The sequence below is a fragment of the Perca flavescens genome, chromosome 6, assembly GCF_004354835.1.
Source record: "Perca flavescens isolate YP-PL-M2 chromosome 6, PFLA_1.0, whole genome shotgun sequence".
Lineage (NCBI taxonomy): Eukaryota > Metazoa > Chordata > Actinopteri > Perciformes > Percidae > Perca > Perca flavescens.
Genome location: NC_041336.1, coordinates 23,379,372 through 23,394,974, shown reverse-complemented (window position 1 = coordinate 23,394,974; position 15,603 = coordinate 23,379,372). Strand labels below are relative to the sequence as shown.

The 15,603-nt window shown below is 40.0% G+C and overlaps 2 protein-coding genes across 4 annotated transcripts; both read left to right on the top strand.

Moving 5' to 3' along the window:
* The first annotated feature begins 183 nt into the window (after positions 1-183).
* Positions 184-4,681, top strand: pigv (phosphatidylinositol glycan anchor biosynthesis, class V). Of its 2 annotated transcripts, none has more exons than XM_028580639.1 (4): positions 184-250; positions 2,011-2,097; positions 2,357-3,523; positions 3,629-4,681. In XM_028580639.1, the coding sequence occupies exons 2-4, from the start codon at positions 2,029-2,031 to the stop codon at positions 3,914-3,916; spliced, it is 1,524 nt and encodes a 507-aa protein (XP_028436440.1). In that variant the 5' UTR covers positions 184-250; positions 2,011-2,028; the 3' UTR covers positions 3,917-4,681. The 2 variants fall into 2 exon arrangements, with proteins under 2 accessions (XP_028436440.1, XP_028436439.1); XM_028580638.1 differs by lacking the exon at positions 184-250 and adding an exon at positions 1,370-1,557.
* A 1,641-nt stretch (positions 4,682-6,322) lies between these two features.
* Positions 6,323-15,603, top strand: zdhhc18a (zDHHC palmitoyltransferase 18a). 2 transcript variants are annotated; one of them, XM_028581143.1, is made up of 10 exons: positions 6,323-7,004; positions 7,173-7,333; positions 7,594-7,743; positions 8,910-9,047; positions 9,154-9,205; positions 10,361-10,463; positions 10,562-10,674; positions 11,658-11,763; positions 13,013-13,083; positions 13,705-13,792. In XM_028581143.1, exons 1-9 carry the CDS (start codon positions 6,769-6,771, stop codon positions 13,052-13,054), a joined length of 1,101 nt encoding a protein of 366 aa, XP_028436944.1. In that variant the 5' UTR covers positions 6,323-6,768; the 3' UTR covers positions 13,055-13,083; positions 13,705-13,792. The 2 variants fall into 2 exon arrangements, with proteins under 2 accessions (XP_028436944.1, XP_028436943.1); XM_028581142.1 differs by lacking the exon at positions 13,013-13,083 and having other exon boundaries at positions 13,705-15,603.

The window sequence follows — 15,603 nt, the reverse complement described above, 5'->3', positions numbered from 1 at the left end:
CTGAAATGCACGCTTCTGCACTTCATTGCTCAGGAAACCTGGTCTTAATTGGTTGACTCAACTGTTGGCATGGAAATGCATTAGCTATATTACTATTTAGTGAGTCATTAACATTATATGACAAAGCCTGAAGGAGGGACCGCACACAGGCTCTCTCTGAATGAACTTAATATTTATCCAAACAGCATTATGCTAGATTAAATCAACATTTTAGCTTATACCTTCATCAGGAGCCAAACAGAAACCATGGGTAAGAAACCACTTAGTGTTCATTTTAATATACATCAGATATCAGAGAAACAAGAAAATCACTATTATAAACATTTTATGAGCGTACTTAAAGTGATGGTTTGGAGTAATTTACCCTAGGGTCCTTTGCACCATGACCTCGAGCCAAACACCCCCCCCAGAAGCTTTTTTCACCTGGGTCTAACATTGGGCGAGTTAGCGTAGAGTAGCGTTAGCAGCTGAATAGTTTAGCGCAGGGGCTAATGGACCCACGTTTGTATCTCGTAAATAACTCCACTAATAATGCCCGAAATGATACCAAACTTCTACACTAGTACAAATAGGTTATGCACTCATAAAACGATGGATTGGAAAGTTTGTAAGTACACCAGAAGTTTATGAACACTTGCCTGCTCTCTTCTGCTCTCTGTTGCTGCTGCTGCTACCTGCAGTTAGATGAGTGCTTAGGGCTGTCTACAAATTACTACACCGAAAAGAGATACAACAAAAATATTTATTAATTTAATGATTAAATAAGGTAATGTCTCCAAACTTACCTCAATTATTACTTGTCTCCTGCTAGTTATATTACAGCACTTACTTTAAAAAATAAGTTAAATTAAAAAATATTGTTGTTGCATCTCTTGTCGGTGTTGTAATTTGTAGACGTCCCAAAGCACTCTTCTCACAGCAGCAACAACGACACCAGAGAGCAGAAGCCAGCAGCCAAGTGTTATTCACATAAACTTCTGGTGTACTTACAAACTTTCCAATCCATCGTTTTATGAGTGCATAACCTATATATACTAGTGTAGACCTTTGGTATCATTTCGGGCATTATTAGTGGAGTCATTTAAGAGATACAAACGTGGGTCCATTAGCCCCTGCACTAAGCTATTCAGCGGCTAACGCTACTCTACGCTAACTCGCCCAATGTTAGACCCAGGTGAAAAAAGCTTCTGGTGGGGTGTTTGGCTCGAGCTCATGGTGCAAAGGACCCTAGGGTAAATTACTCCGAACCATCACTTTAAAAGGCATGTGTAAAAAGATGTACCATACATTCAAGCCAATCAAATGTATTACACTACAAAGACGGGAAACAATCTCACATGTTTTGAATGACGGATAACCTACTTGCACCACTTGAAAAACCAGTCCATTAGGCGGTTTCGCGCTCCGCCTGCTGGAGAGAATACATGTTTCACTCTTCACGTGACCAAAAGAGAGCAAGAGACACGACCGTAGACTATAAAAGGACACGACCTTATTTTTTTTAAAGTCTCATGGACACGACGTTACCAAAAAGCTGATTATAACTGGTTATAAAACGTAAGTCAATAAAGGCTAAACTATCATTGGTATTATTTTTGCTACACTTATGCTATTAAAACATAAATCATTGTTCATTTAGCACAATGATGTGGGTTCTCCTCATCTGGGCTCGTGAACCTTTATTTTGAAATGAGTTCGGTTACACCGGAAGTGAAAAGTCCCATTCGAAACGAAGCAGAGCTGCTGCAGTATTGAGGATGTGAGGACAAAGATTGCACCTGAGAAACCCCGAAAACAAACGCTGACTGACGACGGGTATCGGTCTAATAAAATTAGTGTTTACCTTCACCTAAATTTATAAAACCAATGAAAACGCGAAACTTCCAGAATCTCGTTCGCCGAGTTATTTTGTCCTAAACTAGCTATGTTTTATAGACAATATGACGAATCCAGCAGTGACTGTCTCGTAGCAGCGACAATGCTCAGGCCTGTCATAACCGGCTTTTTCAGATTTTCTCCGTCACATCAATGACTATGGATGTCAGAGCTGTTCTGGAGTTTGCCACAGTTACCAGGGGTCTGTCGTTGTTTTTGCAGGTACGTTTTTGCCAAGTTGGACGTGAATGTTACAATATGCTAATCTCGTTTCCCCATTTTATAGCCGTAATGTTTATCAACACTTAACCCTCATTTCCTCTGATGTTGAAGTCACCTTGGCAATTGTGTTTCTGTGGGGTAAAGTTAGCTAATGAGTGGTGCTCAGGGAAGTACTGTACACCTGTGTGCTTTGTTTCTCTGTACAGCAAAACCGTTCGTGATGGCATGATTTATTTTAATGTTAAATATGTCTCCTCAGGCTGTCTTCAATGCTGTCATCCCTGACCATGATGCTGATGCGTTCAGACCCCCACGGACAGAGGAGCCTCTGTACTTGGACTCCGCAGTGGAGTGGTTGCTGGGTGGCCTCTCTCACTGGGATGCCGAGCACTTCCTCTTCATTGCCGAGAGAGGATACCTTTATGAGCACAACTTTGCTTTCTTCCCCCTCTTTCCCGTCATCCTCCGAGGGCTGGCCGAGACGCTGCTGTGGCCCCTGAGCAGCTGGCTGAGTGTGCGGGGGCGTTTGCTGGTGGCTGCGGCTCTGGGGAACAGTGCCCTCTTCCTGCTGAGTGTGGTCGCCTTGTACGCGCTCAGTAGGATAGTTCTTCAGGACAGGCGTCTTGCTCTGCTCTCCAGCCTGCTGTACTGCATCACGCCTGCCAATGTTTTCATGACTGCTGGATACTCCGAGAGCCTGTTTGCTGCGCTCACATTTGGTGGTCTGTTCCTCCTGGAGAAAGGATTCACCTTCCGAGCCTGCCTGGCTCTCAGTATAGCCACTGCAGCACGATCTAATGGACTTGTTAACATAGGGTTTCTACTCTATCTTCCATCACTGCACGCTATTTCCCAAATTCGTGTATATCGAACCACTACAAAAGGCCACAGTAAAGTCTTCCATTATATCTGGGCCATCATCCGTCTCCTGCTTACCTCCCTCTTGGGAACTGCAATTATTGCCCTTCCCTTCTTTGCTTTCCAGTACTATGGGTATAGGACGTTTTGCACACCATCGGTCTCCTTGGAACGGATCCCCCCTGCTCTTCTGTCGCTGGCTGAACTGAAGGGCTACCGGGTTCCAGATGAAAATGGTCCACCGCCCCTCTGGTGCATGAGACCTCTCCCACTGCTTTATTCTCATATCCAGGATGTTTATTGGGATGTGGGCTTCCTCCGCTACTTTGAGCTAAAGCAGATACCAAACTTTATTCTGGCTCTACCTATGGCTACCCTCGGCATAATGGCAGCATATGCATATTTTCAAGCCAATCCAGAACTGTGTCTGAGACTCGGGCTTTGGGAGACAGATGCAAATAAACGATTTGACAAACCTACACCAGGATTGTTCAATCCCAGAGTGTTCGTGTATGTTGTACATTCAACAGTACTTCTGGTGTTTGGAACATTGTGCATGCATGTGCAGGTAAGTCAGTGATATAATCACCTTCTTGTAGAATTTTTAATATGTCTGGGTGTGAGGAACAACTGTTGATTTCCACTCATTTCCATTTTTAATCTGCATTTCTAGGTTCTAACCAGATTCATGGCCTCCTCGTCTCCCGTGCCCTTCTGGATAAGTGCACACCTGCTTCTCCTCAATGAACCACTTCTTCATCGAAGAAAGACCTCAAATCCCAATGTACAGCTACAGACACATTCCAGGAATGGATGCAAGCACACACCTCAAAACCCCATCATTGCACTTCTGCCACACTTTAAAACCTGTTCTCCTACCACACAGAGCATCCTGGGATACTTCCTCTCTTACTGGGTGCTGGGCCTGGCACTGCATTGTAACTTCTTGCCATGGACATGACTTAAGCTTTAAATGCAATATCTCTATTAAGGACTGGGCTATACATCATGTTTACATCACACACACACACACACACACACACACACACACACACACACACACACACACACACACACACACACACACACACACACACACACACACACACACACACACACACGTTTTACAGTACATCAACAGACCATTTTTGTTTTGGCACTAATTGTTGAAAATGAACTCATTGACTTCAATTTGGGTAAATAAATGCAATGCAAAAAAAGTAAAAGTACTTGTATTTATGTCGCCCTGTCCTACATTGAACTTACTGACATGCCTACATTTTTTATGCAGATTTACTCATGCAATAGTCAACTAATTTGACTTGGATTTTTAACAGTTAGAGAACAAACTCAAATGTACAATACTCCTTGAAACTTTATTGAACACTGTTTAGCTGTAAATATTGGGGAAGACTATGCTTGTACTTGAAAATGAAAACATTTTTTGTTTCTTGCTGAGGTCCTGCTGAAGAATAACATTTTATTTACTCTACTTTAATATTGCATGTTTCGAAGAATTATTCCAAGTTATAGTTTGGGATTTTTGAATGTGAATGAACAAAAAATAAAAATGTTGTTGCTGTTTAAGGGTCCTAAATTTAGTTTTATTTTCATGTAGAAGTAATCCTTTTTTTGAGGCATTAATGTAAAACTGCTATATTAAGTTTTGTTGTAAAGAACATTGGCCACCAAAGTTACACTGGCAAGTTTACCCTTGAATTAAATATTAAACTAAATGTGATAAATCTAAACAACACGTGTATGTATGTAAGCTGTTTTTGTTATCTTCCTTCATGGTTTATTTTACTGCACAGACATGTCTCAAGTTATCTCTGATGCTTGCAGACATATCTTTAAAACCACTAGAGGTTGCTGTTACTCTTAAAACTATTGAGTGCACCATCTAACCTCATCCAAAAAACACAAAATTTAACTGAAGCCCTCTGTGATTAGCAGTTTCCATGTAGTCAAAGCAAGAGTTTTGACAAAAACTGATACAATATGTGTATTCTTTGTCAATGACAAAGAAAAAATAACTGGAATAGTTACCACTCAGGGTGTTTCTCTGGGGAACAATGCAATACATTTAAGATTTTATAGCATTATAATGTTTGGCCTGTATAAAATGTTTTGAATATTAACAATTATCCCTGGGTCATAGGCTAAAAAGAAATAAGAGCCTAAGTGGTGGCTATAATTGCACGTCCATTACACATAAAAATATCAACTCAAGTTTTCTTAGCAGAACAATGTTGGAAACACACTGAATAATATCACCGCTATGAACACAGAACACTGGCCTTGGAGTCAAACAGTGAGAATATCACCTGTTAATTATCACAGGTCCAGAAAGCACTCAACATGATAACAAGGGCAATGTTGCCCCTTAAGTCATCATTCTCAGCAGCTAATGTTTGCTTGATAGAAAGTTGGGCTTATTAAAAGGCTCTGGAGAATTAATCCATGCAGAGACACAAACGTTCAGACTGTACATCTCACTTTACAGTTATGAAAAAAGATGACAAGAGTATTTAAATATCTAAAACACATTTTGACTAGCACCCTACAAATGTAATTATAGATATCCAAAATTGGCTTTATGACTAGTAAAAAAGCAATTTCAGATATCTACAATTATAATTAGGACCAGAAACAATGCAATTGCAGACATCCATAAACGTATTGTGGATATCTGGGTAGATGGAACATAAAAAGGTGTCCTTATCCATAATAGCATTTCTCCTATAGTCAAAATTATATTATCACTAGTCAGAATGGCAAATAGAGATATCTGCAATTCTTACTAGTAGAAAATGTATTTCAAGATATCTACAACTATATTTATTCTAGTCAAAATTCAACTTAATACATGAAATGAAATATGGATATCTGGAATTAAAATTAGGACTAGTAACAATTGGACTGTAGATATTGAAATTATAAGAATTCTATTGCAGATATATTGATTTTGGATAGGAATAATGTTATTGTGGGTATCTGAAATGTACTAGGAAAAATTTTATTAGGGGTTTCTGCAATAGCATACATATCCAGTCTAGCTTTACATGTTAAAATGGCCACTTGCACTTTTTAAGGATTTAAAATAGGCCTATCTAACATTTAGTTTTGACTTATACAATCAAAGTTATAGATAGCCTATCTTGAAATACAATTACTACAGTAAGATTTGTATTGTGGATATATTTAATTCCGATTATTGAGAATATAATTTTGACTAAGAAAAGTGCTATTATGGATATCTAAATTGTGATTACAGATAAAAGTGTGGTTCGATTAAGTGTTAAAACCATATAAAACATAGATATAAAGAGGTTAAAACGGCTTGCTGTTAGGCAGCATACGTCAATATCCACCTCGTGACGTACATTGGCTGACAGCAACAAAAAAAGGAAATGTGTAGCTAACGTTACTGCCGCAAGGAGCTTGAGCCGACGCTCGTCCGTTGGTGTTGGATATTTGATAATAGGCTATTAATATAACCAACAGAGTATTAATATTTATGAATGGCTTTAATTTAACTAGCTACCAAAGATGGTAGTTAACCTTGAGTCTACTCGGGAACTGATTCAGCTCGTAAAACAGTGCTAAAGAGAAGAATGCCTTTGCTGGTTCGCTAGCTAGCTAGCTAGCGTTAGCTAGCTTTCAGGATGTGCAGCTGAACGCTAACCGAACAGGCTAAATATCAACGTACAATGACTGCTTCTTGAGAGTACAGTCTCCCGAAAACGCTGCGAGAAAGGAGTGTTTTCTGTGTGCCTTTAGCTACCTCCGAACAGCGTCGATACTGTTTACATGATGAAGAACTGCGAGTACCAGCAGATTGACCCGCGGGCGCTGTCTGTGTCGCCCTCGTCCGCACAGAACCACACCGAGAAGAAAGTGCAGCGGTCGCGGAGGAAATGGGAAGTGTTCCCAGGAAAGAACAGGTTTTACTGCGATGGACGGATCATCCTGGCCAGACAGAGCGGTGTCCTTCCTCTGACACTGGGGCTTATTGTTGTCACGTGTGGCCTTTTCTTTGCATTCGAGTGAGTAACTAGAAATGGCCTTATTGCCCTGAATGCAATATGAAAGGTCTTTTCTGATGTGCACATTTGTTTCTTGTATTATACAGTGTTTTGTGACAACATACGTAGGGATTCAAGTGTTTTTAAATACAGGTCAGACTGGAACAAACGTATCGTTTTCTTTTACAGTTGCCCATTCCTGGTAGAGCATCTGACCGTCTTTATACCTGTGATTGGTGGGGTGCTTTGTGTGTTTGTGCTCATCTCTCTGCTGAGAACCAGCTTTACAGACCCAGGCATCTTACCTAGGGCCACCCCAGATGAAGCAGCAGACATTGAGAAGCAGATAGGTAAGACACACCCTGGAGTTGTGTACTTGCTGTGGGACAGATGGGGTAAAAGAGCTTTGCCATATGGGTTTGTTGTTGAACTACATAACAAGACCTAAGCAGCTTACTATATCATGGCTGAAGAGTACAAAAGCCTGACATAGCTTTATTTGTGTTTTATTTATTCCTTATTATACAATTTGAGTGCTTATTGGGTGAACTACTTTGATCAAATGTGCAAGTCTCATTAAATCTCCCCCCTTGTACATTTCTATTTCAAGATACCTCAGGATCCTCTACGTATCGCCCCCCTCCGCGAACCAAGGAGATCCTCATCAACCAGCAGGTGGTAAAGCTCAAATACTGCTTCACTTGTAAAATGTTCCGCCCTCCTCGGACCTCCCACTGCAGCCTGTGTGACAACTGTGTGGGTAAGGATGTGGTGGGAAGTTACCACATATTCCAGCTGCACTAATTAAACTTAACAACTTAATGTCATTGCCAAGAAGAACATACCATACTGCTTGTCTGGCAGGTTTCCATTAGTTTTCTTCATGCAGCGCACCTTCCAATGTTAATCCACTGATCTGTGTCTTGAATGTACAATGCTGAAATATAATTAAATCAAAAAGATACAACTAGAAAACCATACTCTTACCTCTCTTAGACATAAAGTGGGTGGCCTTAAAAGCATTAGGTCATCATTTGGCAAGACGGAGTAAACTGGTCTTTGCAGGTTGAGACTTCAGAGAGCCTCTTTTGGCAACCTGAAAGGTCTGTCCTGTTAATGGATAGGTTCACTTTTTTTTTTTTTTTTTTTTTATGTTTGGAAACATTCCTCTCATGTATGTAAATATGTATGTTTGTCCTTGCTGTAATAATTTCTCCTATCTATGTTGGCTGTTTAAAAGATCTCTTCCTAACCTGCTTCCAATGGAACAAATGCATGACAAAATCCACAGACCTCGTTCAGTGCAAACAAATCTGAAGCCAGTATGATGCTTCAGCACTCACAGTTAATCAAACCCAGCATGTTTCTTACAAAATTAAAGTAGTTTTAGTACAAAGTTCCATCTTTGTGTTTCCACCGATAGTGTTTACTTGCTGGCCTGTGGTGGAGGGATAATAACACAGAGAGAATTTCGTACTTAAGTTCTTTAACTTTGGAAGATGCCCACTTTTAGTCAAACTCTGACTCGTGAAGCCTCACTGGTAATATTAGCTATACTGTGGAATCTGTTTTTGCACAGAACGAGAACTGTGGATTTTGTCCCCCAATCGCTTACATTAGAAATGCATTAGGAAGGAATCCTTTTTATTATTATTTTTTTTTTTTTATGGGCCAGTATGAACAGGAGGAACGATTACAGCAAGAACAAACTGTTTCAATAATCACATGGACACCTGTGTTTGTGAACAAGTTCTTTAACTGCAACAGGACAAACCTAATTTAATGAAATGGCCATATTAATTCCAGTTTAGGAGTGATTGTGTTTTATAATTAATTGAATATAGGTTAGCCTTACTACTATTATACTTTACAACTACTATAAACATGCCTCTCTAATCTTTATGTATACTGTTTTTTCACCCTCAGAACGATTTGATCACCACTGCCCGTGGGTGGGGAACTGTGTGGGCAAACGCAATTACCGTTTTTTCTACAGCTTCATCATCTCTCTGTCTTTTCTGACATCTTTTATATTTGGCTGTGTCATCACGCACCTTACCCTGCGTAAGTATTCTCTCAACGTATAAAGACACAAATGCTCTCCGTAGTTGTGTGACATCCCTGTCATGTTATCAAGAACCACTTTAAGATTTCTTTTGTTTCTTTTCAGGTTCTCAAGAAGGTAAAAACCTTGTTCAAGCCATTCAAGAGAGCCCTGCCAGATATCCTTTTGTACATCCCAAATGTTCACACAATTAACATGTTTATGAGATCTTTTTAAATTTGCTACTCTTTTGTGTCAAGAAATAACACAAGTTGACTGTTGACAAGGCATTTCCTGCTGCTCCTCAGCCTAAGCCCACGTCTAATAGGATCAGAGAGTTAACATCCAGCAAAACAGTACTTTTAAGCAGATGGCTTTCCAGGAAAGGGTTTGCTGCCTCATGTTCTCATGAGATGATTTTAGTGGCTGGACAAATATAGACAGCATGATTACAAAGTGGTTTGATTTGTTATTCACTGACAGGGTGTGGGTTAATATTCTGAAGATGTGCAGGATTTGCATGACATTATGTAATCTTATTGGAGTCTGTGTATGTGTGTGTTTTCTTTCTGAATTCAGACAGTACTATTGTAGAGGTACTTGTAACTTGAGTAATTCCATTTTCTTTTACATCTGATATTCTAATATCGGAAAAATGAACTGCAGTGATTATGAAGTGGTTGTAGGGCTTGGGCAGTATATCGATATTATATCGACATCCATATATGAGACTAGATATTGTCTTAAATTTTGGATATTGTAATATGGTGATATGACACAAGTGTTGTCTTTTCATGGTTTATAGGCTGCATTACTGTAAAGTGGTGTAATGTTCTGTTATTTGCCTTTTCCCACTTAGTTGTTATATCCACATTATTGATGATTATTTATCTAAAATCTCATTGTGTACATTTTTTGTGAAAGCACCAAAAGTCAACCCAACAATATCGACGTTGATGTATTTGGTCCAAAATATCGTGATATTTGATTTTCGGTTGTGTTATTTGTAGTACGATGGCTTCAGAGTTCATATTAATATCGCCCATGTGTTATGTGAAGTTTGTTTATATAGAAATATTTGAAACTAATTGATTCTATGCTACATCTTAATATTGACAATTACATAACTAGTTTTATATCAATAAGGCATGACATTGAGACATAATATGTTGTGCTTTTTGCAGAAAGAAAACATTCCACAGTCTGTTGACAGATTTGCAGACAGATTTTAATCATTAGCTTTAATTGTCTAATCTAACTGTTTAATTGCCATCTGTCTTAAATAATTATTGGTAATTGTGATATTATCATGCCTTGACTCGTCCTTGTGCACTGTGGTGGAGTTGGTGATTTGTTTCTTCTCCATCTGGTCTATTATGGGCCTCTCAGGCTTCCATACATACTTAGTAGCCTCCAACCTCACAACAAATGAAGACGTAAGTACTCGTGCCCGTATATGGTATGATTCAGTTCTTGATTGTTAAAATTGACTTTATGCACCACTGACAGCTTACTTTATGTATTCACTGTGCAGATAAAGGGCTCCTGGTCAAGTAAAAGGTGTGCAGAGGATTCTGGGAACCCGTACAGTTACAACAGTATTATAACCAACTGCTGTGCGACGTTATGTGGCCCCATGCCCCCAAGGTGAGTAAAGATGTGCCCATCCCACAAGCCAGTCTTTCTCAAATGGGGGTACGTGTACCCCTAGGGGTACTTTAGAGTACTGCAGGGGGTATGTGAGATTTTTGCAAAATACTAATTAAATAAATATGTGATGCATATTTCATAAAATTATTATAATGCATACCTGCAAACTAGTCGCTTTTCTGTTTTGAATGGGAAAATGTCATCCAACTGAATCGTGTAGATCTGTTATCTACCGGACCGAATAGCAACGCGGATTTCTGTGCCTTATTTAGGTGCCACTTAAATGCCTGCACTTTCTCTCTGATGCTCCGAAAACTGACGTTAGAAGCAACTGAAACATCGTTGCACGGGACGCTAGTTAACACTACACCTGACAGCAGGTAACATTGGCCTACCGTTAGCTAGCAGCTGAAGTAAACACGGTTAAAATGCTGACAGCTAAACGGTGTAAAAGTGTGACTGTATTTTACTGGAGAGGATTCTAACACCAGACTGTAGCTGCTGTTGTCTGAAGAACAATACAGACTCAGCCTCGCCTCGCCAGCCTCGTGGTGCATTCAAAGATGTGTCACCTTTTTCAGCCCTTCTGAATTTGCAGGTATGAAAATACAATAACTAATACCTTTTTTTTTTTAGTGATGATTCTAAACATTTGAAATATAGCATTCTAATTTTATTTTATTTTTTTTGTTAAACGGCTGTTGATGAGTAAATATATCGCTGACATCGCTGTATTGTTCCGCTTTATATTGACTTTTTTTTTCTTCTACCTGACCTGGTCAGGGGGTACCTAGCTTGAAAATAAAACAATTCAAAGGGGATACATTACTGAAAAAAGTTTGAGAACCACTGCCATAAGCTGAGCCACACACTTTTTTTTTCCATCAGTGAAAATGCTTCATGTACATTGATGACAGTTACAGTGACAATACATGTGCAGTCCATGTTAGTGCATCCTAACACAATCCTCTCTTCTCTAGTCTGATTGACAGAAGAGGTTTCCTGCCTTTTGATGAGGCAATCCCTGCTGCTTCGGCCTCGGAGATGGAGCTGCCTCGCTTCGCAGCCAAGAATGACGCACACATGGTAGGATGAACCAGCGTGTGGTCCCTCCCAAGTCCTGACTGTCCCATAGCTCCTGTGTTGTTGTTGTTGTTGTTGTTGTTGTTGTTGTTGTTGTTAGGCTGACCCTGTGTGCCTTCTCCACTCTGTGTCCACTCCTTCATCCTCCAGACTTCCAGCCTTACTCCCACAAGTAGAGTTGCCAACAAGCAGTACTTTTAATCTGTGCCCAGTGTTATAAAAGTTGTGCATTTATTACGTAATGTTTAATTGTGAATGGACTTTTGGGTAGTCTCTGATTGGACTTGAACAACATTACTAGGGCTCAGCTTACGATGGCTTGGAACTGACACGCAATATAAAGCCAAATATCCACCGTAGAAATGACTAAGCTAGCTCAATTCATACAACTGAAGTATCACCATGCAGCATGCTGAACTAACACTGCTGTGTCACTTGTTTGAGCTTGAGAACAAATTGTCTCTGAAGCCACTTGTAAAACAGTTTGGCATCATTGAGTAGTTAAAAATGCGAGAAAGTTAGTTGGGAGTTTTAAGAGTATATATATATATATATATATATATATATATATATATATATATATACACACACACACACGTCAGTCTGTGCTGTGGGACAGTGAATACGTTCATTGTTGCACCTTTTTGATATTTGACTTGTATTTATGTTTGCTTACACTTTCAATTCAACATGTTGCTGTATCTACCTCCTTTGTTACTGTACTACTGGGTTTGCTTGTATGTTGTTGTGAAGGTGTATTTACACAAAGGACTTTGTTTCTGCTTTTTACTATAACATGCAGATGGTTTTAGATCATATTTTGTATTTGGTTTATCAGCACTTTATCCCAATTCATTTGTCATTCAATATGGTCAGCATATCAAAGGTCTTAGATATATTATTAGCTATATTACTTTAATTTACCAAATCCACTTTTACTTTCTCTATTTTTACGTACATATTTTATTTACCCTAAGTGTTCTTTTTATGTGTTAAATAAACATTATTTTTCTATTTTGAGATTTTGGTCTCTGTTTTGAATTTACTTTGCCTCTTCATTTTTTTTTTGCTGAATGCAGATTTTAAGATGTTTTGGGAAAAGTTATTTTTGTTTCATTTTTTTATTTTTATTTCCGTAGGTATTGATACATATGGGTTTCATTATGAACATTTGTTTCATATGCCTGTAACGTCATTGCTACATGAAAGATCTGACACTCAGTGTTGTACTATATCCATTCCACCCTGCTAGGAGGAGAACTGTCAGGATTTTGCTTTGTCCTGCACAGCCTGAAGGGCACTGCTGCATGTAGACGGTTGATGGTAAGAGTAGGGGTGAACGTTAAACCAATCACAACATCTCGCTTGCCATTCACTGTCTTTTTTCATAACCTAGTTTGTGTTAAGGTTTTCACAGATCCTGTGATTGTGTAGTGATGGTGTGGACGGGTGCACTGCCTCACTTGTGAATGGGCATGCTTCACTACCATTCATTTTCATCTTAACATTTGCGCACTCACTCGGTATGGGATGGAGGTTGTGTTTGAAGTCTAATGGACTTACTCTTGTCCTCTCCGTAGTTAGATAAGAGTTCTTTTACTCGTGCGTCCAGCGTTATTGTGCATGCATGGTGTCTCAAGCAAATACAAGTGTGCATAAACTTTATCTCCCTTTCTACTTTTATCAGAGCCTGAAGAAACTGAGAGAAGCAGCTTCTACACAGCATTTCTGTCTTTACCTGTGTCTGCATCTAACTCACTTCTTTCATGCTTCTCCATTGACAATGCTGCCATCAGTGCTATCATCTCTTTCACTGTGCTTGATCTAACTAATCATTTGAAACACTTTGCTAGAATTTTCTATATTATGTGTTTGTGCTGCAGCTCAGCCTTTCATAACACAAACTGACGATGTGGCTCATTTTCCCTTTTCCTCTCCACACAGTGCACGCAGAGCACCAAGGATGTGTTGGAGAGGGTGGTTAACTCTTTCGACTCTCATGGCCTGTGCCCCCCTGGAACCCCTAAGACCACCCCTCTGGGCCTGGAGGTTTCCAGCATGGCAGCACCTTCCACGGAACCTTCACCCTCCGTTGGCTGCTCAGGCCAGCACGCCCTCCAGCCTGTGGCCGCTCCTTGCCCCCCATTCAGCAGGAGCAGCAAAAGGAGAGACTCGCTGCACTCCTTCAACCCAGCCTTCCGCCTGGCTTCTCCCTCCCCACCGCTGAGCCGCACCACATTGATCTTAGACGATGCAACCGACGTGGGCTTCATCCCGCTACCCTGAGTCCACCCAGTAACCAGAAGGAAACAGGAGGAGTCGTAGTGCACTCAACGCCACTCCGTATCACTGGCTACAAAGGACCTTTTCATAGTGGTGGTCACGCTGTGTGTTGCTGTTTGGTATCTCAAGATGTCATTCTGATAAGTTGATTAAGCGTTACCTGGAGGGTTTTTATGTTCTGTGAGTTTTATCAACATTGTCCTACAATACTACACGTATGTGTCCTTCAGGATGAAGGTAAATCTTAGTAATACCTGGAAGCACAAAAGAGAGATATTTTTTTAACACCTTTTTACTAAGACACCCAGAACATGCCTCCACACCTTCCACAGAACCTCAAGCCATGCGTCACAGCCGCAGCGTTTAAGTTCCTGCTAATATATTATGCAACCAAGTCTTCAAATCTGGGAATAATTACCATATGAGTGTGGATGCAGGAAGCACAGAAATAGATTTACTGAACTGGCATGCACTGAATAGTGAGCCATTTCAGGGTTATCAACTCAAAAGTTGGCCTTACATCATATCCCGTCACTTCCTGTCATACATCATCTAGTGTCATCAGGTGGATCAGTTTGACAGGATTCAGATGAATGAGCAATCAGAGTTTAAGGAAGGCGCAGTTTTTAAATGTTTGCGTATCGAGGTCTTTGCTGTATTTTGTAATCGGTTGTGCATGTCTTGTGTATCAGATGCTCTTCTAGGCTAAATGGCAAACTTCTTTTTGTGAGGTGTATCACTTGGATACTAAGAGACTGTCCCTGAAAGACGTAACACTGAGTGAATTTGTTCATGTATGGCTGGATACTGATGATGAAATAGCTCCTCCACATAGTTTATAATAACTCCATGTTGTTTAATCTAATTTGTTGGATGTCAAAACAAAGTATTTACTGTTCTACAAAATCAAATTTGCTGTTGCCCACCAAGACTTGGGTTGCAGTATTGTTCTCTGACGCACTGTCTCCTATTAATGTAATCTACTGGGATGCTTTCAGTACGAGGGAGCATCTGTTTTTTCTTTGCCTCAGGGCACATCGACCATACGTTGCCTGTCATGAGTGTGTTGGTGGTTACAGCACAGACTCGACGTATGGACTGTTTCAGTGAGAGTAATGTTTCAGGAATGTTGATGAGGTCTCTTCATGCTCCTTGTCATGGCTGTGACCTTTTGCTCTTTTTACAGCATGACACTTAATCTATGATGGAGTATACTGTAAAAACAGTAAATAGCAGGGGGTAGTTTGTGCCACTAGGGGGCAGCATGTGAATGAGGATTACAGCCCAGTCAAAGGACAATTTAGTAACATGAAAACCACTAGAAGAAAGGCCTTTTGATGTTTGTATTTATTTTTTGAAATTGAGCATTGAAGCTAGTTATAGTTGTGAAGATTCACGTTGCCATAGTCAGTGGGTCGTTCATCTATCAGTCTGCATCGAGACCCATAGGTTTGTGTAGACGTTTACAAGCAGTGCTTGTATGAACAAACTTGTTTGTATTTTGTAGGATGTAACAGTGGAACTGTAACATTTGGTCAATAAAAAAAGTGATCACATTTT

Bases quoted from the DNA above. Each gene is read 5' to 3' on its own strand.
- zdhhc18a (XM_028581142.1), top strand. From the start codon at position 6,769: ATGATGAAGAACTGCGAGTACCAGCAGATTGACCCGCGGGCGCTGTCT. The intron at 7,005-7,172 runs GTGAGTAACTAG...TTTCTTTTACAG, and splicing joins GGCCTTTTCTTTGCATTCGA to TTGCCCATTCCTGGTAGAGC. The intron at 7,744-8,909 runs GTAAGGATGTGG...TTTCACCCTCAG, and splicing joins CCTGTGTGACAACTGTGTGG to AACGATTTGATCACCACTGC.
- pigv (XM_028580639.1), top strand. From the start codon at position 2,029: ATGACTATGGATGTCAGAGCTGTTCTGGAGTTTGCCACAGTTACCAGG. The intron at 2,098-2,356 runs GTACGTTTTTGC...ATGTCTCCTCAG, and splicing joins GTCTGTCGTTGTTTTTGCAG to GCTGTCTTCAATGCTGTCAT. The intron at 3,524-3,628 runs GTAAGTCAGTGA...CTGCATTTCTAG, and splicing joins CATTGTGCATGCATGTGCAG to GTTCTAACCAGATTCATGGC.